Here is a 24,764-nt window from a genome sequence, read left to right on the forward strand (position 1 = left end):
CCATCTCAGGCCCCGCTGTACCCACGAGGCCACACAAGGCCCAGAATATCTCCAAGTGACCGCTGAGCAAGTGCCTGCAAGGGCCAGGACACGGTCGCCCCACCTCCCAGCCCCTCTCCCACTGCCTCCCCAGGCCCTTTCTATAATGAGATCTAAGTGACACATGACATGGGTTTTGGGTGTATAACGTAGTGACTCAGTGTTTGTACATTCTGCAGAATCATGGCCAAGTAGCTCACCTAACTGACACATACTTTAAGATTGACTCTCTTGAAACTTTCACATATGCAATACAGTATCATTAACCACAACTGCCAGGCTGCACACTGGACTCCAGGACTTACTGTGTGATTAGAAATGTACACCATTGACCCCCTGCCCCCAGGGCCACCTCCCCACCCCAATAACCCTCCCATCACTGCCCCCAGCCTCTGCTAACCCCTGGCCACCTGGCTTGGGAGGGGCTGGGATGGCCATCTGGCCTCAGACCCTCCCTCTCCCTGTCCACCCAGCCTAGAGCTGGGCCGCAGCCCAGGGTCCCCCTGGCCCTGGTGGCCCTTGGCCCAGACACAGAGCATGCCCCCATGTCCCTCCCCTGCCCCCATTCTGCTCTGACCTTCAGGGGAACGCCCCAGAGAACTGGTGTCCTGCTGACACCCAGGCCAGGTGTGGCCATCTGAGGGAGTGCCCCAGGCTGGACAGTCCCTGCCACAGGTCCCCTGCTTCACTCAGGAATGAGTGGTGTGCTGTGAACTGCAGGAATTCTGTAGACTCTCCTTGTCTAGTCCAGAAGTTCCACTCTATGACTATTTTTCTGAGAGTCTATATCATAAACAGGTGTTGAATTTTGTCAAATGCTTTACCAGCAACGATTGATGTAATCATGTGGTATTTTTCCATTAGTCTGTTACATGTGAGCATTCAAGCAGCCATGGGTCCCTCTTGATCGTGATGTATAATTCCTTTTATTCATTGTCAAGTCCTATCTGATAATAATTTGCTAAGGATTTCCTTCTAGATTCATGAGGGATATTGGTCTGTAGTTGTGTGTGTTCTGTGTTCTTTATCCATCTTGCTGAAGGTTCATCAATGTTATTGATCTTTTCAAGGAATCAGATTTTTTTCATGAGTTTTCTCTAGTTTTTCTGTTTTCAGTTTCACTGATTTCCAGTCTTTATTATTATTTAATTCTTCTAATTGCTTTTGGTTTCTTTTGCTCTTCTTTTTCTAGATACTTGGGTGGAGTGTAGGTCATTAAATAGAGATTTTATTTATTTATTCATAGAGATGCAGAGAGAGAGAGAGAGAGAGAGAGAGAGGCAGAGACACAAGCAGAGGGAGAAACAGACTCCATGCAGGGAGCCCGATGTGGGACTTGATCCCAGGACCCCTGGATTGCACCATGAGCAATGTTCCTCTCTGGCTTGTAATTCTCTTTGCTCTGACATCTACTTTATCTGATAACGATAGAACTGTCTCTGCTTTTCTTTGATTAATATTTGCATGTATATGTATATCTTTATCTTTTTCCATCCTTTTACTTTCAACCTGCCTATATGTGATTTTTAAGTGAGAGTCTTGTAGGCAGCATGTATTTTTTATCCACTTTTCCAATCTCTTTTAATTGGTATATTTAGACCATTTACACTTAGTGTAATTGTTACCATGTCAGAGTATAAGTATGCCATATAATTTTTGTTTTCTGTTTATTCTTTCTAATTTTAATCTCCATCCTCGTTCCTCTGCCTTTCTAGGAGTTACACATTTTTTGTAATTCCATTTTTATTTATGGTGTTTTTGACCATTGGTATTTGTCTATGGTGTAGCTTTTTGTAGTTGCTCTAGGTATGACATTATGTATACAGAACTTATCACAGTCTATTGGTGTCATAATTTTAACAGTTCAAGTAAAGTGCAGAAAACATACCTTCTTGTACATTCCTTTGCCCTTTAAAATATAATTGTCCTAAACATTTTCTCAATGTCATCTAGAACCACATCAGACAGTCTTGTAGGTCTGCTCCACCACCAAAGATAATTTAGAAGACCCAGTTCTATTTTATTTAACAACACATTTTGGGGATCCGTGGGTGGCTCAGCAGTTTAGTGCCTGACTTCAGCCCAGGGCGTGGTCCTCGGGTCCCTGGATTGAGCCCTGCATCGGGCTCCCTGCATGGAGCCTGTTTCTCCTTCTGCCTGTGTCTCTGCCTCTCTCTCTCATGAATAAATAAACAAAATCTTTTATAAAAAATGTTTTGCTGTCTGTGTCGTTTATTCCTTTCTGATGTTCAAAGATGGTTTATCATTTCCTTTCTGTTAGTGAATGTGTTTTAGCTATTCTTTTAGGGTAGGTCTACTAGTAACAAATTCTCTTGTCCTACATCTAAGAATGAATCAGCCACCTTGTAATTCCTGAAGGACACTTTGGATGTCCTGGATATCCAAAATAGAGGATAGAGCTGGATAGAGAATTAAATAGATAGATAGATCTGGATAGAGAATAGATAGATAGATAGATGATAGATAGATAGATAGATAGATAGATAGATAGATAGATAGATAGATAGAGCTGGATAGAGAATTCTCAGTTAACAGTTCTTTGCTTTTAGAATTTGGAAAAGGTGGGCAGCCCTGGTGGTGCAACGGTTTAGTGCTGCCTGCAGCCCAGGGCATGATCCTGGAGACCCGGGATCGAGTCCCAAGTCGGGCTCCCTGCATGGAGCCTGCTTCTCCCTCTGCTTGTGTCTCTGCCTCTCTCTCTCTCTCTCTCTCTCTCTCTCTCTCTGCATCTCTATGAATAAATAAAATCTTTAAAAAAAAAAGAATTTGATAAAGGTGCCACTTTCTTCTGGCCTTCCTGTTTTTTTTTTAATATTTTATTTATTTATTCATGAGAGATACAGAGAGAGACAGAGAAGCACAGACACAAGCAGAGGGAGAAGCAGACTCCACGGAGGGAGCCCAACTCGGGAATCGATCCTGGATCCCCAGGATCACGCCCTGGGCCGAAGGCAGTGCTAAACTGCTGACCCACCGGGGCTGCCCTCCTCCCTGGTTTCTGATGAGAAATCTCTTGTTTTAACTGTCCTGCATGGAATAATGTGTATTAGAATTCAATTCTTAGAGGTTTGCTTATGATGTGTCTTGGCTTGGTTTCTTTGGATTTACCCACTTTTGATTTGCTTACCTTGAATCTGTATGTATCCACCTTTTATTGTATTTGGGATGTTTTCAGCCACTTTCCTTAGATGCCTTTCCAGCTGCCCTTTCACCTCTACCTCCAGGACTCTGATAAACTAAGATGTTAGACCTTTTGTTATAGTGCCACAAGACCCTGGGCTCTGTTTTATTTTGTTTTTTCCCAACAATTTTCTCTCTGTTGTTCAGTTTGGGTAATTTCTGTTGTTGTTCCTTCCAGTTGTCTGATCTTCTGACCTGTCCATTCTGCCAGTGAGCCCACCCATGGAGTTTTTAAATTTCAGTTACTGCATTCTTTACTTCTAAATGTTCCATTTAAAAAAATAAATAAATAAAAAATAAATGTTCCATTTGGTTCTTCTTTATATCTTCTATTATTGAGGCATTCTGTTTTTTATATTTGTCCTGAGAGTATTCACAAGTGCCTGTTGAAGCGTGCTCTTATGGCTGCTTAAAATCTTTGTCAGAGGGCAGCCTGGGTGGCTCAGCGGTTTAGCGCCACCTTCAGCTTGGGTTGTGATCCTGGAGTCCTGGGAGTCTCACGTCGGGCTCCCTGCATGGAGCCTGCTTCTCCCTCTGCCTATGTCTCTGCCTCTCTCTCTCTCTGTCTCTCATGAATAAATAAATAAAATCTTTTTAAAAAATTAAAATCTTTGTCAGATAATTCTAACATTTCTCTCACTTTGGTGTTAGCATCTATTGATTATCTTCATAAATTTAGTTTGATATCTTCCTAAGTTTTGGTATAAGTGATTTCTTTTCTTGAAAACTGGACATTTGAGTATTATGAGACTCTGGATTTTTATTTTAAGTGGCATCTTCTCACTCCATTTCAGTGGGAGATGGGATAATACCATGGCAGGTGTTCCCCATTTGGCCTCTTTTCCGTGGGGGAGGCCTCCTAATTGCGGTTGCTGGTGTAGGAGTTCCTGTTCCCCACTGGGCCTCCACTCTCACCTCCATGGCAGGGAGTGGAGGGGCATGAGCATCTGGTGACTGTATTCACATGGCCTCCCCTGGAGTTTGTGCTACCACAGAGAGTGGTAAAAGTGCTCCTCTAAAACCAGCTCACTGGGGGGCAGTGCTCCCACACTTAAGCCAGCTAAGGATGGAGGTCTAGGCTCCCCAATCAGCCTTTGCTTGGGTAGTGGTGTTGCCTGGGGTAGGGGTGTTATTGTCTCAAAGTTTTCTGTCCTGCTTGGCTGCGCCTTTCTTGGTCCTGTGGCTAGACAGCTGGCTCTTCCAGGAGCCCCATGGTCTGCACATGTTGGTGTTTCTGGGTTGCCAGCTCCTCCAGCACCCAGTCTGGGAAACATCAAGGAAAAGAAAACTTGGAGGACTTACTGAGTGGTCATTCCTTGGGTTCTGAGGTCCATAGTCCGTCTGCCTTCTTTCCTCTTTTCAGAGACTTCTTGCGTTGTGTTTATATGTAACGTCTAAGGCTTTTGTTGTCCTTAGCAGAACAGGGAAAGCACATCTCCATCTTCCTGGAAGTCAGAGTCTCCATCAATAAGTGTTAAGATGGGATCCCTGGGTGGCGCAGCGGTTTGGCGCTTGCCTTTGGCCCAGGGTGCGATCCTGGAGACCTGGGATCAAATCCCACGTCGGGCTCCCGGTGCATGGAGCCTGCTTCTCCCTCTGCCTATGTCTCTGCCTCTCTCTCTCTCTCTGTGACTATCATAAATTAATTAATTAATTAATTAAAAAAATTAAAAAAAATAAGTGTTAAGAGTACAAATTTGTCCTGAGCCACTGACCCAGAGGAAATAAGGGAATAAGCTGTGTAAAAATCTGGGAACAGAGCAAAGGAGTGAAAAGACAAGGAGTCGGAGAGGTTGGGGTCAGTGGATGGCCCGTGTGGCCCAAGCATGGTGAGCACAGAGCGTCCCTGAGATGAAGGCAGGGGGCACTGGGTCGAGCGTGTAGCCATGAGCTCTGAGAAGAGGCACACCACAGGCAGAGCTCCTCTTCAAAGGGCTCACTGCTGACCAAGGGATGGGCAAAGATGGACGACCATGGCCAGGCTCGCACCGAATCCCAGGGAGGCACTCATCACCAGTGCTGTTCAACATTGTATGGAAGCCCCACACAGGGCAACAGGGCAAGAAAATGAAATAAAAGACATCCAGATTGGAAGGGAAGAAGTAAAACTATCTCCATTTAGATGATGTGATCTCATATAAAGAAAACCCTACAAAATCCACTTTCAAAACTAGTAGAAGTACAGAATGAAGCAAGCTGGGTTGCAGGATACAAGATCATTACCTAAGAATCTGTGTATTTCTAGACCATAGCAATGGACAGAATGAAAATGAAATTGAAATCTCATGTACAGCATCAGAAGTGATAAAATGCTCAGGAATAATTACCAAAAAAGTGTGAAATGTATATTCTGAAAACTATGAACTATAATTGACACACACACACACACACACACACACACACACAGAGAGAAAAACACCTAATCACATGAAGGACATCCCATGTTCATGGATCAAGAGGCAGAAGACCATTAAGATGGCATTGCTCTCAAAACTGATCTGCAGGGCACTGGGTGACTCAGTAGTTGAGCATCTGTCTTCAACCATATAATGGAATATTATTCAGCCATGAAAGAGGAATGTGGCACGAACCCTCCACACCACATCTGGCTGAACCTGGGAAATATTAAGTGAAGCAGGGGGATACAAAGGACCACCTGCTGGGTGATTCCACATGCACGAAGTGTCCAGAACAGGGAAACCCACAGGGACAGAAAGTGGAAAGCTGGTTGCCAGGCACTGCAGGAGGTTGAGGATGGCTGCCAGGGGAGGACCTGCAGGAAGAGTGGGATCAGCAGGCCTGGGGTAGGACCCAGAGTCCCACTGTGCACATGCATATGCCAAGGCAGACTCAGAACGAGAATTGCATGGCTCAGGTCAGCCTGGCTTCAGGGAAGGCCAGGATGGCAGTGGATGGGCCCCAGGGCCACAGGAGCCACAGCAAAGTACAGTGGGCACAGAGCAGCACCAAGGACTGAGCCTGGGCTGGCCATTGTCCAGGAGGTAGAGGGGACAGCAAGTCTAGAGACAGGACAGGTAGCCACAGGGAGACAGGCTGTCCTGAAGGGTGGTGAACCTGGGTGTCAGGTGCAGTTGCTGATGGACCTGATTGGCGGGGGGGGGGGGGGACATCTGAGGCTGTGAGCCCCAGAGGAAGCAGGTGCAGGAATGAGATACCACAAAGCAGGGTGCCCAACACCACAGAAGTTCCTCTCTCCCAGCCTGGAGACCTACACCTGAATCCAAGTGTGGTAGGGCTGCACATCCTCCCAGAGGCCCTGGAGAAGGTCCTCCCTGTATTCCCAGCTTCCGCGGCTGCATCGCTGTTTGTGGGTCTGTCTCTAAAGTCCCCTAGCCTCTCTGGGATGCCCCAGGCCCCCCTGGTAATCCTTTCCCAGTCCGTAGCCACAGGATTTGTCCTATGAAGTGACGTTCACAGGCTCTAGGGATGAGGGCGGGAGGAAGGACCCCAGTCAGGGGCAGAAAGGTAGGCTGAGCACCCAGGTGCAGGGTTAGGGCAGGTGGACAAGGGGCCTATGTCCGAATTTACCAAGAACGAGTGGCACTGTAGACAGTGCCCAGGGCCACTGCAGCCAGTGGTTGGGAAGGGAAACCGAGCTGGCCACAGAGGCAAGTGCCCAGCTGCTTCTGCAAATGAGGGACCTTTTTGAGGGCCCAGTAACAGAACCACAGGGAAGGAGTGAATGCCACGTGGAAACGGGCCATGGTTGCCACCGGTGGTTCTGCTTTGGTGGGAGTGTGTCCTGTGTTGGAGGTGTTCTGGGGATAGTGTGGGCCGTGCCCTTCTCTCCTAGCCCACCAGCATTGCTGAAGCATCAGGCTACAGTGCCGGCCTGTGGGTATGGGAGTCCCCTGGCCAGCAGTGACCTGACTTTTGCCCTCACCTTCCAGATGTCTGCTCCTACCTATTCCCAACGGTTGGGGACTTTGGAAATGTCTGGAGGTGGGGGCAACAGTGAGGGTCCCATTGGTTACAAGCCAACCAGAGATGGGCTTGGAGGGTCCCCCAGGAGACCAGGCCGGCCAGTAGAGCAGCCCTGGGAGACACAAAAAAGCTGGGGGGGGGGGGCGGTGGAGGTGCAGGCGGGTGACCCCCACCCCCGGGACTCAGGAGGAGGTAGGAGGCCCATGGTGCTGGTCCGTCTCCATGTGAGTGGCTTCCGTTGCTCTTGTAGAATTGCGCACAATGCAGGAAGAACGGACGGCAAAGATAGTTTTTGTTCTGCTGGTGAGATAGCAGTAAAGTTTATTCTTTTTGCTTATTTTTGTTACGCGAACATGTATTACTGCGGTGGCAAAGAATATTAAAATTTTGTTCTGGGGCAGCCCTGGTGGCTCAGCGGTTTAGCGCTGCCTGCAGCCCGCGGTGTGATCCTGGAAACCCTGGATCCAGTCCCATGTCGGGTTCCCTGCAGAGAGCATGCTTCTCCCTCTGCCTGTGTCTCTGCCTCTCTCTCTGTGTGTGTCTCTCATGAATGAGTAAATAAAACCTTAAAAAATAAATAAATAAATAAATAAATAAATAAATAAATAAATAAATAAATAAATAAATAAATTTTGTTCTGAAAACATACAATTTCCTAAGTTTGGCGGTGGGGTCTGGGCTGGAGCCTGGTTGGGGGCTGGGGTGAGTGGGGCCCTGAAGGCCTGGGCGCCTGCAGGTTGGCAGGTTCTCTCCAAAGGGCTCTCAAGTATCCAGGATTGTTGATGTAGAGCAGGGAGTGCAGAGGGCCGGTCCCTAGGCTGCTGCCCCATCGCAGTGACTGTCCTCATCACAGTGACCATCATGTGGGCCCCGGGACTAGCATCCCGACTTCCCAATCCCCCCGCCTCCGGGGCCCGGTAGATCCTGGAGGAGAAGCTAGGCCACCCTGCACCCCGAGCCCGTCCGACAGGGGCTCCCCGTGTGGCCCTCAGCACAGCCTTGGGGACCCCAAAACCCCATGGCGCCCCCTGCCCGACTGTTTGGGGTCCCTGCTGCCGAAGATGCAGCTCATCACACACCTGTGGAGAAGGTGGGCCGTCAGCAGTATTTGAAAGGATTTTAGATCGTTTATAGGATCGTTTATACACGTTCACAGATGACACGATCTTGTCCCGATTGGGGGCATTTCCTTCCTGCCCCTGGAGAGACACTTCCTGAGCTGCTGCCAGGCCCTACACACTCCTTGATGTGTGCCCTCGAGCTTCGCCGGCTTGGTGTCACTGCGGGAGCCCTGGCTGCCCCCATGCCCCCCCCCCCCCCGCCCCGGTGCTGCCCCCTTGGACACTGCCCCAGATGCCTCCCAAATACCAGGGCAACCCCCCCGGGTCCCCAGGGTGCCACACTGGGGAGCCCACCCCCTGTGGCCTGCACTCAGCCTGCCACGTCCAGCCTGCCTTACGAGCTGGGGCCTGGGATCCCTGGTCTCCTCTGACCCTTCCCCCAGCCAGGCTTCTGCAGTTCTCCAATCCAGGCCAGCTCTGGAGGCTACCCCCTGTGTGGCTTTGTCTTGAGTAGATCCAGGTAAAAACTTTATGGTTGTCACTTCCACTTAGGCGGGGAGGAGGGGCTCTGCGTCCTTTCTTGGACATCTCGCCAGGGGCACAGACATTATTGGGTCCCACACAGGGTCATGCTGACTTGGTCCTTTGGGCCAGGTGGTGTCTGATGGGCATCTTTCTTGTAAAGGTACTTTCCTTTTTTTTTCATTTTTCTTTTAAGATTTCATTTATTTATTTGACAAAGAGAGCGTGAGCGGGGGGAGGAGCAGAGAGAGAAGCAGACTCCCCACCCAGCCAGGAGCCAGACCCAGGGCTGGATCCCAGGACCCCAGGACCATGACCTGAGCCAAAGGCAGACACTTAGCCACCGAGGGGCCCAGTTAAGATACTATCCTATGCTCGTAATGAACTGTAGCCTGGAGGAAGATCTTGGCACCATAAATATTTTCTTTCTTTTCTTTCTTTTCGTTCTTTCTTTTCTTTTTTTTTTTTTTAAGATTTTATTTATTTATTCATGAGAGACAGAGAGAGACACTGGCAGAGGAAGAAGCAGGCTCCATGCAGGGAGCCCGACGTGGGACTAGATCCCGGGGCTCCAGGATCACGCCCTGGGCTCAAGGCGGCGCTAAACCGCTGAGCCACCCGGGCTGCCCTGAAATACATTTTCTTACGTGTAGTTGGCACAGTAAAAAACATGAATTGTGGGGTGACTGGAAGAACATGGTCTCCCTAAAGCCAGGGCAGAAAAAAGGACTTAAAGGGTAATAGTAGCACGTGGAGGAGCCAGCGGATAAGAAACGGCGCTTGGTCCGCTAAAGGGGCGCAGCGACCCAGAGACCGCAGCAGCACGTGCGGCCAGCCCGGCTCCCCTCCCGGACCCCGGACCCCGGACCCCGGCCCCCGGCCCCGGCCCCGGCCCCGGGAGGCCCCGCCCTCAGCCAGGCCCTACCCCCCGGAAGGCCGGCCTTTTGCCAGGCCCCTCCCCTCCCCTCCCCCGAAAGCCCCATCTCTCCCCGGGAGGCCCCGCCCCTCCGGCCGGCCCCGCCCCCAGCCGGGCTCCTCCCCTCCGCCCGGCCTCTCTCAGATTGGCGCCCCGCCCCCGCGCCCCCAGTCCTCCGGCCGGCCTCCGTCTGACCCGCCCCGCCCGCACTCAGGCCCCGCCCCTCCAGCCGCCCCCGCCCTCGACCGGGCCCCCTCCGCCAGGCCCCGCCCCCTAGCCGGGCTCCGACACCCTTCCCTGACAGGCCCCGCCCATCGGCAGGCCCCGTCGCCGCCGCCCGCCCCCGCCGCTCCGCCAGGCCCCGCCCCTCCATCAGGCCCCGCCCCGGTGGCAGGCTGCAGGGCGCGCGGGGGACTCCGCAGACACGGCTTTCGGACAGGTGTGGAGGGGGCGGGGGCGCGGGTGGTGGTCCGCCGCCGCTGGCGCTGCCCGGCCCGCCCCCGGCCCGCCCCCGGCCCGCCCCCGGCCCGGCCTGCAGCCCGGGCTCCTGCAGGCCCGCGGCCGCCCCGCGCGAGCGCCGGCTCTGGGATCCACTGCTCTGGCCTGGGGGCGGGGCCGGCGCGCGGCGTCATGCATATGCATGAGCGGCGCGGCGGCTCCATTGTGCCCTCGGAGCGGGCGGCGGCGCGATGGCGCGGGTGGCGGCGGCGGCGGCCCCGCGGCGGCGGGCGGCGCGGAGGGCGGGCTGAGCGCATGGAGCGGCGTGGGCCGGGGGCCTCGGCGGCGAGGGGCCGGGCTAGGCCGGGCGGAGGTGAGCGGGCCGGGTGGACAGGTGCGGGCGGCGGGGGCGGCAGGTGCGGCAGGTGCGCGCGGCGGGCAGGTGCGGCGCTCGGGGCCCGCGCTGCGGCGCCTCTGCCGGGCTCGGGCCGGGGTGGAGGCGGCCCCGCCGCCCACCTGCCGCACCTGCCGCGTGCGCGTCGTGCTCTCGGGCCCTCCGGCCGGCGCGCGGGCGGCCCTCACCTGAGCCTTTGTTGGGGTGGGCTGGAAGCCGGCCGGGCGCCCGAGGGGTGTGCGCGGCCCCGGCGACCTCCCGAGCCGGGAGGATGGCCCGGGGCCCTCGCCCCGCCTGGCCGCGCCGCCGCCACGCCGCGCTCGGGCTCGCCTCCGGGCTGGCTCTGGGCCGTGCGCGCCCACCAGCTGGGCGGCGTGGGGCCGCGGGGCCGCCCGAGGCCGGCGGAGCAGGCTGACCTTTCAGCCTCCCGCCGTTGTTTCTAAGGGGACACCCCTCGTCCCAGCCGCGCCGTCGCCGGGGCGGGAGGGTGCCCTCTCCCAGGACCCCCGTTTGCCTCTCTCCCTGCCCCGCTCTCCTTTCCCTCCTGCTTGCTCCCCTCCGGCCCGGATGCGCCCGTCCCTGCCCAGCTCTGTTCCTGATGGTTGCAGACCATCCACAGCCACGTCTGTAAGTCGGTTTCGCAGGGGCATACACGGAACGTGTGACTTGATCTGGGGGACGGTGGTGGATGCAGGGAGGGTGAGCAGACTCAGCCACCGCTTCCTGGGGAGCCAGAGCCCTCGGGCCTCCATCCAGGCTTCGTGAGAGGGGGGCCTGGCCTCCCCCAGCAGGTACTGGGCCTGAGGACTGGTCATGCCCAGGGGCTGGTTACAGGCAGGGGACAGAGGTCAGGGAGGAGGAAGGTAATGACAGGCAGGCAGGGTGCGCCTGGGGAGGACTCCAGGGACAGCCCGACTTCCTCACGAAGTGTCCACTGGCACTGCGTCCACTACAGGACTCAGGGTTTGAGCACAGAATGGCAGGTGTGTGTCCTCCGCTTTCCTAGGGTGGCTGCCACGTACCCATTGTGCACCCAGGCCCTTCGTAAGTGCTCGTTCCTGGGTGCTTTAGATGGGCTCCAGCACTTAGGCTGGTCGGTGTTGTGGCCTCACGTGGAGAGCAGCAGGACTTCCAGCCATCCAAGCATGTGAGTCCCCCCCTTGTGTCGTCCTGCCTCACTGAGCCACCATTTCCACCTTCTCCAAGCCCATCAGACTTGGGTGTCCCTCTGCTTGGACACGTGCCCTGGAAGCACAGGCTCCCTGCTGCCGGAGTGCCTGCCCCAGGACCACAGAGCAGGCGTGCCTTTCCGAGGTCAGGTGGCCTGTCATGGGGTGTGCTGCTCCTGGCTGACCAGGCGGCAGGGACGGAGGAGAGGTGCAAGAGAGCTGACCCACATTAACGTCTGCCTGTGGTTGGCACCCAGGAGACTGGGTGCAGCTGCTCCGAGGCCCTGGGAGGGGGTCTGAGTAGCGAGTTTCTGTAGCCGTCTTTCTGGGAGATGTGACCCAACCCAGAGAAAGCTCCAGGCTAACCACGTGCCAGGGCGGTTCTGCCGAGGGGTCCTGGCTTCCCGCTGGAGCTGTGGACAGCAGAGCCTCGGACCAGCAGAAGGGCCCCCGCCTCAGGCCTGCTCGGGCCTCCTTGTGCGCACGTGCACTCAGGCACACACGCACACACACACCAGGGCTTCTCCAGCTGTACCTCTCAGGCCAGGAAGTGAGAGGAGGGTCTTGCATTCAGAGCAGGGCTCTCCCTTTGTCGGGAGCAGAGGGCCATGGGGTACCCAACTTGGAGAGTGCAGGTCTCCCCAAGGAGGAGACCAGACTTAGTTTGGCAGGAAGTCTCACACACACACACACACACACACACACACACACACGCCCTGCACACCCAGACACCCATGCATGCAGTCAGCTCAGGGGGAACTGGAAATCTCTGTGGTCTCGTCCATAGCAGAGCAGCCTTTGGGGTGGAATTCCCCTGACCCATGTGATGTAGGAGTCGTCCTGGGGCCCCAGACCAGTAGCCTCTGCCTCCCCCACTCTCCACCTGGAGTCCCTGTAGCGGCAGCATCCTCACCCAGGCTCGTTAGCGATGCGGGTCCTCAGTTCCAGTCCTCCAGTTGTGTGTGATGCGCCGGAGCTGGAGCTGGGGCCGCGGGAGTCCTCAGTGGTGCTCCCCCACCTGGCCAGGGGCTCGTCTTCCACCCACCCTTTGCTTCTGTAACCACAGAGTGGGCCTGGCCAACCCCACCAGCTTTGTTGTAGGGAAGGGTGGCCCTGGGCATTTCAGTGGAGAGAACAGGCCAAGCGGCGGCAGTTTTCTCATTAAACTTTTATTTTGAGGGAATTAAAGATTCACGTGCAGCCGAAAGAAATAACTGTGTGTCCTTTACCTGGTTACTCTAGTGGTGACATCTTATAATACGATAGGATAACGTCACACCGGGATGCTGCGTGGCTCCAGTCAAGATGCAGATACTCCCTCCCCACCTTCTGTTCACACCTGTTCCCTCCTCCCCACCTGGCAGTTGTGCTCTGCTTTTCGTTCTGGGATTCCATCATTTCAGGAATGTTACATAAAGGGAATCCTACCGTGTGTAACCTTTGGGGACTGGCTTTCTCCACGCAGCGTGGTCTCTTGGGGCTTCCTGCCGCCTCCCCTCAAGCTCCCAGGCTGTGGGTGGCCCCTGAAGGGCTCGCCCCTCACCTGCAGGCCGTCCCCACTGACGCTGCCGGCAGCACACACACACACATTCCTGGGTGAACGCGTGTTTACATTTCTGGGAGATGAGTGTTCGGGAGTGAGTTTGTGGGGCCGGGCAGTAGCCGCCTGCTTAGTTTTACGAGAAGCCCCAGACTTTCCAGAGCGGCTGCACGGCAGTGCATTCCCAGTATCCCCAGGGCTGGAGCCGTCTATCCTCACTGCACTCCGTGGCGGCCTTGCTGTGCTGCGGAGCCTGGAGGGGCGGTGGGAGGGGCTCAGGGGGCTCAGAGGCCTTACTCCACCCTTCCCGATGCCTCGATGGTGCCCCCCCACCCCAGGCTGCCTCACTGTCCACACGACCTCGCCAGTGAAATGTCCCTCTGTCTTCCACCCATTTCCTGGGTGAGCTTTTTTGTCTTTTGAGTTTTGGGAATTCTTTATGTATTTTAGATACTAATCCTTTGCCGGGGACATGGCTTGTCCCTTCGTCCCATCAGCAGGGCCTCCCACAGGTAAATTTTCAGTTTTCCACTTTGAGGACTGTGCTTTTGGGGCACTGTTTAAGGACTTTCCTTAGCGCAAGATCCCAGAGATTTTCTCGTGAATGTTTCCAAAGGCTCTATGGTTTTACGCCGTACATTTAAACCTATGGCATGTTTCTAGTTAATTTCTGTGCAAGATGTGAAGATTAGGATTCTTTTTTTTTTTTTTGCATGCTGGAGTCCAGCGGCCCTGGCACCACATGTTGAAATGCCAGGTTTTCTCCAGCGTGTGGTTTTTCTACCTTCGTCATCAGAGATCAGTCACTTCTCTGGTCTGTCCCATTGACCTGTTGGCAGGTCAGTCCATCGCTATCCCCCGACCCCCCACCCATCCTGAAGGTGGCCAGTAGGGAGTGGGGACACCAGCCTTCCCTTGCCTAGCCGGCTGGTCCTGGCTCCCAAACCTGCCTCTGCCCAGATTCCAGGGGCCCAGAGCCTTCTGGACTCCCCTGAGCCTTGCTCTTGCTGGCCTCTGTGTCCTGAGTGGGAGCTGGTCTAGGGGAGGAAGGAGAATGGTGTGGGGAAGGGGAGCAAGCCGACTCCCCTCTGCCATCCCCCTCGTGCCTAGCTCCAGCGGCCCTGCTGCAGCTCTGGGATCCCCGGGACCCACATACCTCAGTGCTCTGTGCTGGGAGAGGCCAGTGAGCTTCACATGCTTCAAACACACAGCCAACCGCCCACCCATGGGAGGCTATGGATCACAGTCCCCAGTGTACCCCTTCCGGCTCTGGGTCCCCGGTGACAGACCTGCCCCCCACACCATATTCCTAGAGGATGTGATAATCTTGAGGTCCCTGGTCAGCACACAGGAATGTGAGTCTCGTGGTTGGGTGGCTGCTGGGGCCACTTCTTCACTCCTGGACCAGCCAGACACCTCGTGAGTGCTGAAATGGCGCGACTGACCCCCCAGAGGTTAGCTTGTCTCAGGTCATGTGCGCGAGGCCTCACGGCCCCACAAGGGCAGTGGTACTTCAGGACAGAACCTCAACACCCAGAGGGCAGAGTACAAGAGTACAGCCTCCCCTCCCAGGACCCCCAGGGGACCCCCCGGAGAACATAGGCGGTGTTCCTGCCACCCACAGACCTGGCCTTTAGGCTGCTCTGAAGCCAATGAACCCCATGCACCCCGTGGTTAGGCCAGGCAGAGGTAGGTGTGGGGGTGGCCCCAGCAGTGCCAGCAAGTTTGGGCTGACTTTTTGGGGTGCTGGAGAATGTGAGTGGCCTGGTGAGTTTTTCGAATGTTGGTCATTAATGTGCCCTCCCTCACTCATTTTTCTGAGATGGTAGATGTGAGGGAGTGCACCTCATAGGGTAGGTGGGAGCCCCCCTGCTTGGGCACCTGGGTCCCACAAGCGTTCGCCAGCCTCTGCTGTGTTCTATTGGCCCCTTGCCATGTCCACAGGCACCTGCCAACCCTTTGCCTGTCACCCTGTGTATGCATCCCACCCCTTCTGGGAACTCGTGTGGGTGTCACTGTGGCCTGTGGGGGTCAGGTCTGCCTGCCTGGCCCTGGGCCCATGTTGGTCCCAGGTGGGCCCCCGCAGGGGACTGCCAGCCAGGGGCGGCCGATTGGCCCCAGGCCAGGGTGGAAGGTGGCTGACCTTGCTCACCCCTGCTTACCAGAGCCCCTGCGCACAGTGGGCACGCCTCAGAGCCTAGGCACACAGTGCCCCGGCCCCCCCAGCTGGTCCTCCTATATTTTCTGATGCTGGCTCTCAGCTTGGCCTCCACCCTGGGGCTTTCTTGGGGGATGATGGCAATCAGGTCCTGGATGCTCCCTTATTTTATAGATATCCAGGCCTTTGTGCAGGAGGGAAGCGTGGAAAATATTTGGGATCAGAAGCCTTCTCCCAGAGCTGTTCCAGGAGCCCTGAGTAGTAGGGCCTAAAGGGTTAATGCTGGCTTCCGGGGGGCAGTGCAGATCAAGGTGGCCCTCAGACGCCGGTGTCACCCTGCCCTCCATCAGTCAGCCCAGAGCAAGGGGGTCCTGGTGCTCGGATCTCCCCGTAACCCGCTGACAGCCCCCCTGGCTGCATCTCCACTGATGTCCTCTCTCCTGTCCCAGCAGCCAGAGCAGCTGAGTCCCACGTCAACAGCAGTGAGGGCCACTTCCTGCCACCCACAGACCTGGCCTTTAGGCTGCTCTGAAGCCAATGAACCCCATGCACCCCGTGAAACCTGCCCTGCCCCCCACGCCACACGGGTGAGTGGGGCTCCTGCCGCCTTCACTTCTCAGGCCGCAGGGCTGCGGTGGGGGCCTCCCCACCTCCCCAGCAGGGGTCTCCACCCCTGTGGCATCCTGACCTGGGCCTGCCTGCCCACCTCTTTCCTGGCAGTGATGGTCCATTTGCTTATGAGGCGGTGCCTTGGCAACAGAGCGCCACTCAGCCGGCGGGATCACTGTCTGTGGTCACAACCGTGTGGGGCGTTGGGAACGCGGCCCAGAGCCAGGTGAGCCCACACCTGGGCCCGCCCCTGAGAGCCACCAGGGCCCCCTGGACCTCAGGGAGAAATGGAGTTGGGCTTCCTGAGTGCTCCCTGTCCCTGTCGACGTGCCCCCCTCCCTCACATGGTGTGCCCCCCCCGCCCCCGCTTCCAGCTTCCACACGAACCGTCCCTCTGCTCTGTTCCCCTCCTTCCCTCACCTCTGTCCGCCCTCCTCACCCCCTTACCTGCCAGGCCTCTCCTTTGGACTGTCTGTGTGAAGTTAGTTGTTTGGATCGTCTTCAATGGCAATTGTTGCTTCCTTGTAGGTTTTGGGGAACCCCATGGGCCCTGCAGGGAGCCCCCCGGGTGGCTCTGTGATGCCTGGCATGGCTGGCAGCGGCTCAGCCCTGAATTCCCCACAGTGCCTCGGACAGCAGGCATTTGGTGAGGGTGCCGCCAACAAGGGCTTCGTGCAGCAAGGGGTGTACGGCCGTGGGGGCTACCCTGGGGGCCCCGGCTTCACTCCTGGGTAAGTGGGACCCGTCACGCGGCAGGTGTGCTGGGAGCCCTCCAGGGGCAATGCTTTGGGCGTGGCAGGCGCCAATGACTGTGTGGACGAGCCTCTTAAGAGCCACATCTCTGTTCTTCCTGTGGGCTCCCACGAGAGCATGTAGATGAGAGTGGGGGCCCCCGTCGTTGCCCAGTGGCCCCCCGGGTGACGGGCAGACGGGAACTTCTGAGTCCAGCGGTGTGTGTCTCTCGCAGGTATGCAGGCGGCCCTGGGGGCCTGGGTCTACCCTCACATGCCACACGACCCTCCACCGATTTCACTCAGGCGGCGGCGGCGGCCGCGGTGGCTGCTGCTGCAGCCACCGCCACGGCCACCGCCACGGCCACCGTGGCCGCCCTCCAGGAGAAGCAGAGCCAGGAGCTGAGCCAGTACGGAGCGGTGAGGCCCGGCCGCTCCTCCCATGGCACCCACGTGTGCTGGTCTGGAAGGCAGGGACCAGTTGGGCAGCCGGGGTCGGGGACTGGGTTGGGGGGGCAAGATGCTGAGGGGGGGCCTCTGGGTGGTACCCCCGGGGTGGGGGGTTGGCCTGAAAGGCTCCTCTCTTATTTCCCCAGATGGGGGCCGGGCAGGCTTTCAACAGCCAGTTCCTGCAGCACGGAGGTCCCCGGGGGCCCAGCGTCCCAAGCGGCATGAACCCCACCAGCATGGGAGGGCTGCTGGGCCCCTCTGGCCTGAGCCCCATGGGCATGAACCCCCCCCGGGCGGCAGGCATGGCCCCCCTGTATGCAGGGCAGCGCCTGCCCCAGCATGGGTACGCTGGGCCCCTGCAGGCCCAGCCACTGCCCCGACAGGGGGTCAAGAGAGCCTATTCCAGCGAGGTGAGTGTCGGGGCCTCCCTTGTCCCCAGTTGCATCCAGAGCCGCGGTGAGCTCGGGCATCCGTGTGAGAGAACTGGCCGTGCCCAACAGGGTGGGCACCGCATCCCCCTGGGAGCTGGCTTCCCCGACACCTGTTCCCTTGGCACCTGGCCTCTTCTCTTCCTCAGGTTTATCCAGGGCAGCAGTACCTGCCAGGAGGCCAGTACGGGCCTAGTGCCACCCAGTACACGCCTGGCGCCGGACAGTCTTCTGCTCCCTCCTCCTACGCCGGCCACCGGCTGCCCTTGCAGCAGGGCCTGGCCCAGTCCCTGCCCGCCCCCGGCCCTGCAGGACTGCACTACAAGGTAGGGTGGGTTCCCCCCGCGCGACACAGACGGGCCTCGACTGGGCTGACCAGGGTGCGGGCCCATGTGCACAGGGGGGTGACCAAGCAGCCCGGAGCTCCACAGAGGTCCTGACCGGGGCAGGGATGTGGTTCTGAAAGGACCCACTGTGAGATTTGGTGTAGGGACCTAGGGGGCAGGCACTGCAGCCACTGAATGTCCTGTGGGGAAGAGTGCCCCCGTTCCCTCTACTTGCTGGGGACGGGCCCAGGGGGGCACGGCGGGGAGGAGGAGCTGGGTTTTTAGCTTCTGGTGGCCCTGCCTTCCCCCCTTCTGACAGGCGGGGTCCTCTCTGCTTCCAGAGTGGTAACTTTGTAAATTATGAAAGCGACACGTTTACAAATCGTAGAAAGCATACAAAGAAACCAAAGGCCAGTGCCGGTGTGTGCGGTGGGCACCCCGCCCCCAGCCCCCTCCTCGGGTCCAGTTCAGGGGCCTGGCAGGGGCAGGCGGGGGCCCCGGGCGCACGCAGTTTTCTCTCCTGCAGCCCACAGAGCAGTTCAACGGGCAGGGCACCAGCTTCAACGGGGGGAGCGTCGGCTACAGCCAGCATGGCCTGAGTGGGGTACGGGCAGACTGGCGGGCGGCTCACGGGTGGGTACGTGCACAGAGGGCACCCAAGGAGGAGGAAGTACGGAGGGCTAGCCAGATACCCTTTGACTGTCTGCTCGACCCCACAGCCCACCCGTTCCATCCCTGGCTACCCCAGCTCCCCACTGCCGGGGAGCCCCACGCCGCCCATGACCCCCGGCAGCAGCGTCCCCTACATGTCCACTAGCCAGGAGGTCAAGTCTCCCTTCCTGTCCGACCTCAAGCCCAGCGTGAGCTCCTTACACCCGTCACCCCCCGGTGAGTGTCATCTGCTCTCAGGACCCCAGTGGCCTGCAGGGAATGTGGGGGACGGGGGGCCCGTACCTTTGTCTTCTACTCGTAGATCTCTTTGCGTGTCTTTCAAGGTGTGGATCTTCTCTCTAGAAACACACCCGTGCACACAAAATTTTGTATATTATTAAGGGATTTATGAGTCCCCTGAAGTCCACTCCTCGTTGGGAACTTCCTGCCCTGAGGGAGAACTAGGGAAGGCCACCATGACGGAAGCAGGGCAACTGGAACCCTGGCTCAAGCACTAGCAAGACGCCAGGTGGTCCATTTGATCCGGTCCCAGCTCCTCAGCCTCCCACCCCTGAGAAAGTGCCAGTGGCAGCCTCTTTCTGGGTTGGGAACATGTGCTCCAGTTATAACTTAGGGGACACCGGGCTGGGTGACTAAGGTGGGACACCAAGCTCCTGCTTCTGGCCAGGCCCAGGTCCCGGGGAGACGCCCCGAGGTGGGGCGGGGGAGGGGAATGACAGGCCGTGCTCCTGGCCACAGCCCCGGCAGCCTGCTCACACCCGCACAGCCTGCTCACACCTGCACGGCCTGCTCCCAGGCAGCGGCCCCTGCGACGAGCTGCGGCTGACCTTCCCCGTGCGGGACGGGGTGGTCCTGGAGCCCTTCCGCCTGCAGCACAACCTGGCTGTGAGCAACCACGCCTTCCAGCTCCGCGACTCCGTCTACAAGACCCTGATGCTGAGGTGGGCGCCCCCCCACCCCGTGCATGGCCACCCTTGGCCACCCCGTCCCCCTGCTCCATTCTCAGCACGCCCCCACCCCATACAGGCCCGACCTGGAGCTGCAGTTCAAGTGCTACCACCACGAGGACCGGCAGATGAACACCAACTGGCCGGCCTCCGTGCAGGTCAGCGTCAACGCCACCCCACTGACCATTGAGCGCGGCGACAACAAGACGTCCCATAAGCCCCTGTACCTGAAACACGTGTGCCAGCCAGGCCGCAACACCATCCAGATCACAGTCACAGCCTGCTGCTGCGTGAGTACCCTCCTGGGTCCGGCGACCCCACCCGGTGCTTCCCCCATCCAGCCTGTTCTGGCCTCTCAGAAAGGGGCCTGTGAGGAGCGGCCTCCCTGCTCTCATTAGGCCCGCTTACCTAGACTGGGCACCTGTGCCGGCCCCACGGGGAAGCCAGCTGAGCTGTCGCCCCAGCAGGAGGCTGTGGAGTCCCATGTGCTGCAGCCCCCGAATCCCTGCTTGGGGGTGAGCAGGGCCGAGAGCAGCCACCAGGGCCTCTGGCTCTGTGGGATTGCGGGGGTGCTGCGGGCTGTGCTGGTCAGCACCTGGGGGGCTCCCAGGCCAGGAGTCCCCCCGCCCCCCCTGAGCAGCCCCTCTCCCGCAGTCCCATCTCTTCGTGCTGCAGCTGGTCCACCGGCCCTCCGTTCGCTCGGTGCTGCAGGGTCTCCTCAAGAAGCGCCTCCTGCCTGCCGAGCACTGTATCACCAAGAGTGAGTGGCCCCGGCCACCACCCCCACATGCCCCCATCCGATGAGGCTGTCGCCTCCATGCCGGGGCCCTGGGGGGATGGGGGGCGGTCAGCCCCACGCAGCCCCTCACTCGAGTGCTCTCCCCGGCGACACCAGTAAAGCGCAACTTCAGCAGCGGCACCATCCCAGGCACCCCTGGGCCAAACGGCGAGGACGGGGTAGAGCAGACCGCCATCAAGGTGTCCCTCAAGTGCCCCATCACCTTCCGCAGGATCCAGCTCCCCGCCCGCGGTCACGACTGCCGTCACATCCAGGTGGGTGTCCCTGTGCAGCTCAGCCAGAGCTTCCGCTGGCTGTGTTCCCTGTGTGCCGTCGCTGCCGCCACCTCCAACAGCAGGTGGAGGGACAGGCAGCGGCAGGCAGGTGGCCGGGCTCCTTCGTACCCTCCCCTGGGACCGGGCATCTGTGTCTCCAAGCACGGTTGCCATTTCCCTGAATTCTTGGGGTCTCGTCTCCTGAGGCCACAGGACAGCGGGCGCCATCCAGCCCCCCGCTCCGCCCCCCCAGGAGGGCAGCTCAGTGGCCAGCTCTCTCTCGGGGTGTCCTGGACACTGTGCCCCGGGGGTGGTCCTTTGCCAGCACAGACACCCAATTCTGTGGCTGCATGGCCTCCGCATCCCACTGAGGACTGTGTAGGCTGTCCCAGTGTCCATCTGGCAGAAGGGCGCCTCAGGGAAAGCCTGGCACACATGGCTTCTTGGCACCCGAGTAGATGAGCCCAGAATCGTGGGGCTCGATCACGGGATGTGGCCCCCACGTGAGGAGCCACCTGTCCTGCTCTCCATAGTGCTTCGACCTGGAATCCTACCTACAGCTCAACTGCGAGCGGGGGACTTGGAGATGCCCTGTGTGCAAGTGAGTACCTCCAAGGCAGTCTTCGTGGGAGCCTCAGGCACAGACAGGGTGGCACGTGTCAGAGGCTGTGGGAGCGTTTCCCCCCTCCATGGCACCATGGAAAACCTTGGTCAGCTCAGGGGGTCACCGCACAGACCAGGATGGTGCAGCCCAGGGCATAGACTTCACACACGGTCACCTCCATGGGGTCTCCTCTTGAGGGGTCATCTCCCAGGGGGTGGCCTCCGGCACAGTGATGGGCCTGCGGCCAGAATGAGCTTGGGCCAGGCCCCTGAGCCATGTGCCTCTGGTTTCCCACAGTAAGACAGCGTTGCTGGAAGGCCTGGAGGTAGACCAGTACATGCTGGGCATTCTCATTTACATTCAGAAGTAAGTTTCTTTCTGCCGCCCCCGGTATCTGGTCTGCAGCGGGCAGCCTGGGGGACAGCTGGGAGGCACCCTCCACGGCTTCCCTACCCAGGCAGAACCCACATTCCCCCCGCCCCGGGGCCCGTAGAATGTGCTGGGCGGCCACCAGCATTTGAGTGGAAGGTCTGCCCAGAAGAGAGAGGCAGCTGGACAGGTGGTGACCAGGCCACGTGTACGCCCGCAGCTCCGATTACGAGGAGATCACCATCGACCCCACGTGCAGTTGGAAGCCGGTGCCGGTGAAGCCAGACGTGCACGTCAAGGAGGAGCCGGACGGGCCCGTGCTGAAGCGCTGCCGCACTGTGAGCCCTGCGCACGTGCTCATGCCCAGTGTGATGGAGATGATTGCAGCCCTGGGCCCCGGGGCCGCCCCCTTCGCCCCCCTGCAGCCCCCCTCAGCCCCAGCTCCTGGTGACTACCCCAGCCAGGGTGAGTATGGCAGGCCCCCCCGCAGATGGCCACAAATGATCTGTTCTCTCCGGGCCCGTCTATCCACTCCCTGTGAAGCCATCCCTGCGCCTGGGGGGCTGTCTGGGGACACCCCGGAGGGGTTGGGCAGTGCAGCAGGGCCTCCCATGGTAGCTGGGCCCAGCCACCCCGGCGCTGGGGAACAGGGGCCATCTGCTGTCATGCTTCTGGGGCCTGACCCTCTCTGACCCCACCTGTGAGTGTGTCTAGGTAAGGCGGGTCCATCCCTGTCCTCTTGTGGCGGGATCCTTTGGCTGTGATGAGAAGTCCCGTGTTACCTGGGGGAGAGTGCTGGGAGCCCCGCCCAGGTCACGGCCAGCCTGCCTCCCCACCCCACCCGCTGCTCCTCTGGCGCAAGCCCCCAGGCCTTACTCAGGACTGGCTCTGCTCTTAGCTTCCAGCTTCCTGGGACCCGGGACTTTCCCCGATTCCTTCCCGCCCGCCACGCCCAGCACCCCAGCCCTTCCGGAGTTCACTGCAGGGCCGCCCCCCAGCTCCTACCAATCTGACCTTCCCAGCAGCCTCCTGACCCCAGAGAAGTCTACCCCCTGCCTCCCAGGCCAGGTCAGTGCTGGTGGAGGGTGGAGGGCCGGCTCCTGGGGAGGGGGGCCCTGGGCTATTTGACCTGGTTCCTCTTCTCTGCTTCCTCAGATGGCACCAGCGGGTCACCTGGACCCAGCCCACAACCCCGGGGCGCAGGGCCTGCACGCCCCCAGCCTTGGGGGGCCCCCCGGGGCCCAGCTGCACCATGCAAACCCTCCCCCAGCATCCCGGCAGCCCCTGGGCCCAGTGAGCTCAGGCCCCCTCGGCGAGCTGGGCTTCAGTGCGGCCGCAGGCGTGATGGGGCCCCCCATGTCTGGGGCGGGGGAGGCCCCGGAACCGGCCCTGGACGTGAGTACGGGCCCCATGCTGGGGAGCACATGGGAGCTGGGGCTGGGGACAGCGTGTTCATCGTCCCCAGGGTCCACGTGCTTCATAGAAGGGAGGACACTGACGCCCCAGTGACCTCCAGACCCAGAGAGCTGGTCAGGTAGCGTCCACTCTCGTGACGCTGAGTGTCGGGCACCTGCAGTAGCCGTGGGGTTGGCTCTGGGGGCCTGTGCCAAGTGCCCGAGAAGACTGGGCTTGCAGCTGACCACATCGGCTCGGGGTGGGAGTTGACCCGTCTGACTCACCTTGGCGTGTGAGCCAGAATCAGCGTGTAAAACGCAGGTAACTGTCCTCGACCCGAATAAACCAAACTCATTGAAGTTCATCGCGAGAAAAGTTAGAGCAGCTCAAAGCAGCAAATCCTGGACGCTGGAGATTCCACCTCCTGCATTTGGCGTGCTCTCGTCGGGGTCCCCGCACCATCCCCAACTGCCAGGAGCAGCGCGGCCACCTGGGCCAGGCACTGCGTGTCCCGGGCTGTCCTCGGACAACTTGCGTGGAGTGATTCCCGGGCAAAGAGCAGCCTTCGGCAGGGAGAGGCCCCTGTGCAGGCTGAGGGTCAGGGGCCCGTGAAGGGCTGTGCCAGGTCCGAGGCCAGAGCCGCTGATGGCTTTGCTTTGTCCCCAGCTGCTCCCAGAACTGACCAACCCTGAGGAACTGCTGTCCTACCTGGGCCCACCTGACCTCCCCACAAACAACAATGATGACCTGCTCTCTCTCTTCGAGAACAACTGATCCTGTAGACCCCCCCCCCAGCCGGCGGGGACTCGCCCGCAGACGTCACCATGCCCTGCCCCTCCCCACCTGCGTACCTGGAGCCAGGGCCTGCCCCAGCCCCCCAGCCCCTGACACTGGAGGCAGCCGCGCCGGGTGGGCACCTCGCCCCCCACCCCCTCCGCTGCAGAATGGTGTCAGGAGATGCTCAGCTCCCCTCCATCCACCGCCCCCAGCCCAGCTTTGCCCCACCCATGAGCACCTGCTACCCAGACCTCAAGCCTCGCCCCCTGTCCTTCCAACCCCGCCTGCTCCCGCCAGCCTGCATTTTGTCCAGCGTCCACCCTTCTGTTCCAGCGACCCCTTGGCTCATGGCGAGGAGCAAGGCTGCTCTGTCCCCAGGCCTGAGCTCACAGAGGGCGGGGGTCCCTCTCCCCCCAGGAGCTTCGGGCTTTCAGGCTAGGGCTGCAGGGTGGGGGCTTCTAAAGCACAACTGTGGACGTAGAGTAGGGACAGTAAGAGCTGTAGACGGCCAGTCCCTCCCGTGCTGTCAGGGCCCCCGTGGGCCGCTGCCCCCTCCTGGGTGCAACAGTTAGGGGTGACCGCTCAGACGCATCTCTGAGTGCAGATGCTCCTGCGGGCTGTTCCTCTGGGATCCCCTTCTCCGTGAAGTGAAGAATCAGTCCCACTGTTTTTAAAACTGCCTCTCCAGTGTCCACCCTGGGGCCAAGCCAGGTGGGGGGAGGGGCCACTGCATCCACTGGCCCAGGGCCGAGTCGTGTACCCTGTCTGCCCGTCTCTATTAAAGGACTTCCTCACAGTGGGCCTGAGAGTCCGTCCCTCCTTGCCCTGTGCCCCATGTGGGCAGGGCTGTCCCCCGCCAGGACCCAGCTGTTCCCGCCTCATCCCTGGAATTTCCCAAGTTGGCCCTGGCTAGAAAACTATTTTGTGAAGTGTCACCAGGACCAGGAGACACATCTGCCACCCTGTCACCTTGCGTGGGCGTGCCTGGGGCAGTGAGCCAGGGGCCTTGAGCAGGAGCAG

General features: G+C 58.9%; 1 protein-coding gene across 10 annotated transcripts; it reads left to right on the plus strand.

Annotated features, from left to right (window-relative positions):
• Positions 1-10,070: 10,070 nt before the first annotated feature.
• Positions 10,071-24,543, plus strand: ZMIZ2 (zinc finger MIZ-type containing 2). Of its 10 annotated transcripts, none has more exons than XM_072777202.1 (19): positions 10,072-10,123; positions 15,836-15,970; positions 16,104-16,218; positions 16,521-16,723; positions 16,960-17,143; positions 17,320-17,583; positions 17,751-17,927; positions 18,454-18,531; positions 18,647-18,815; positions 19,366-19,540; positions 19,626-19,836; positions 20,201-20,306; positions 20,442-20,599; positions 21,133-21,200; positions 21,501-21,569; positions 21,793-22,037; positions 22,471-22,640; positions 22,728-22,967; positions 23,634-24,543. In XM_072777202.1, the coding sequence occupies exons 2-19, from the start codon at positions 15,921-15,923 to the stop codon at positions 23,739-23,741; spliced, it is 2,790 nt and encodes a 929-aa protein (XP_072633303.1). In that variant the 5' UTR covers positions 10,072-10,123; positions 15,836-15,920; the 3' UTR covers positions 23,742-24,543. The 10 variants fall into 10 exon arrangements, with proteins under 10 accessions (XP_072633308.1, XP_072633303.1, XP_072633300.1 ...); XM_072777199.1 differs by lacking the exon at positions 10,072-10,123 and adding an exon at positions 10,361-10,495; XM_072777204.1 differs by lacking the exon at positions 10,072-10,123 and adding an exon at positions 10,361-10,495 and having other exon boundaries at positions 19,396-19,540.
• Positions 24,544-24,764: the final 221 nt, after the last annotated feature.

This window comes from Canis lupus, chromosome 15 (assembly GCF_048164855.1).
Source record: "Canis lupus baileyi chromosome 15, mCanLup2.hap1, whole genome shotgun sequence".
In the NCBI taxonomy this organism is placed as follows: domain Eukaryota; kingdom Metazoa; phylum Chordata; class Mammalia; order Carnivora; family Canidae; genus Canis; species Canis lupus.

Bases quoted from the DNA above. Each gene is read 5' to 3' on its own strand.
- ZMIZ2 (XM_072777202.1), top strand. From the start codon at position 15,921: ATGAACCCCATGCACCCCGTGAAACCTGCCCTGCCCCCCACGCCACAC. The intron at 20,600-21,132 runs GTGGGTGTCCCT...TGCTCTCCATAG, and splicing joins ACGACTGCCGTCACATCCAG to TGCTTCGACCTGGAATCCTA. The intron at 21,570-21,792 runs GTAAGTTTCTTT...GTACGCCCGCAG, and splicing joins ATTCTCATTTACATTCAGAA to CTCCGATTACGAGGAGATCA.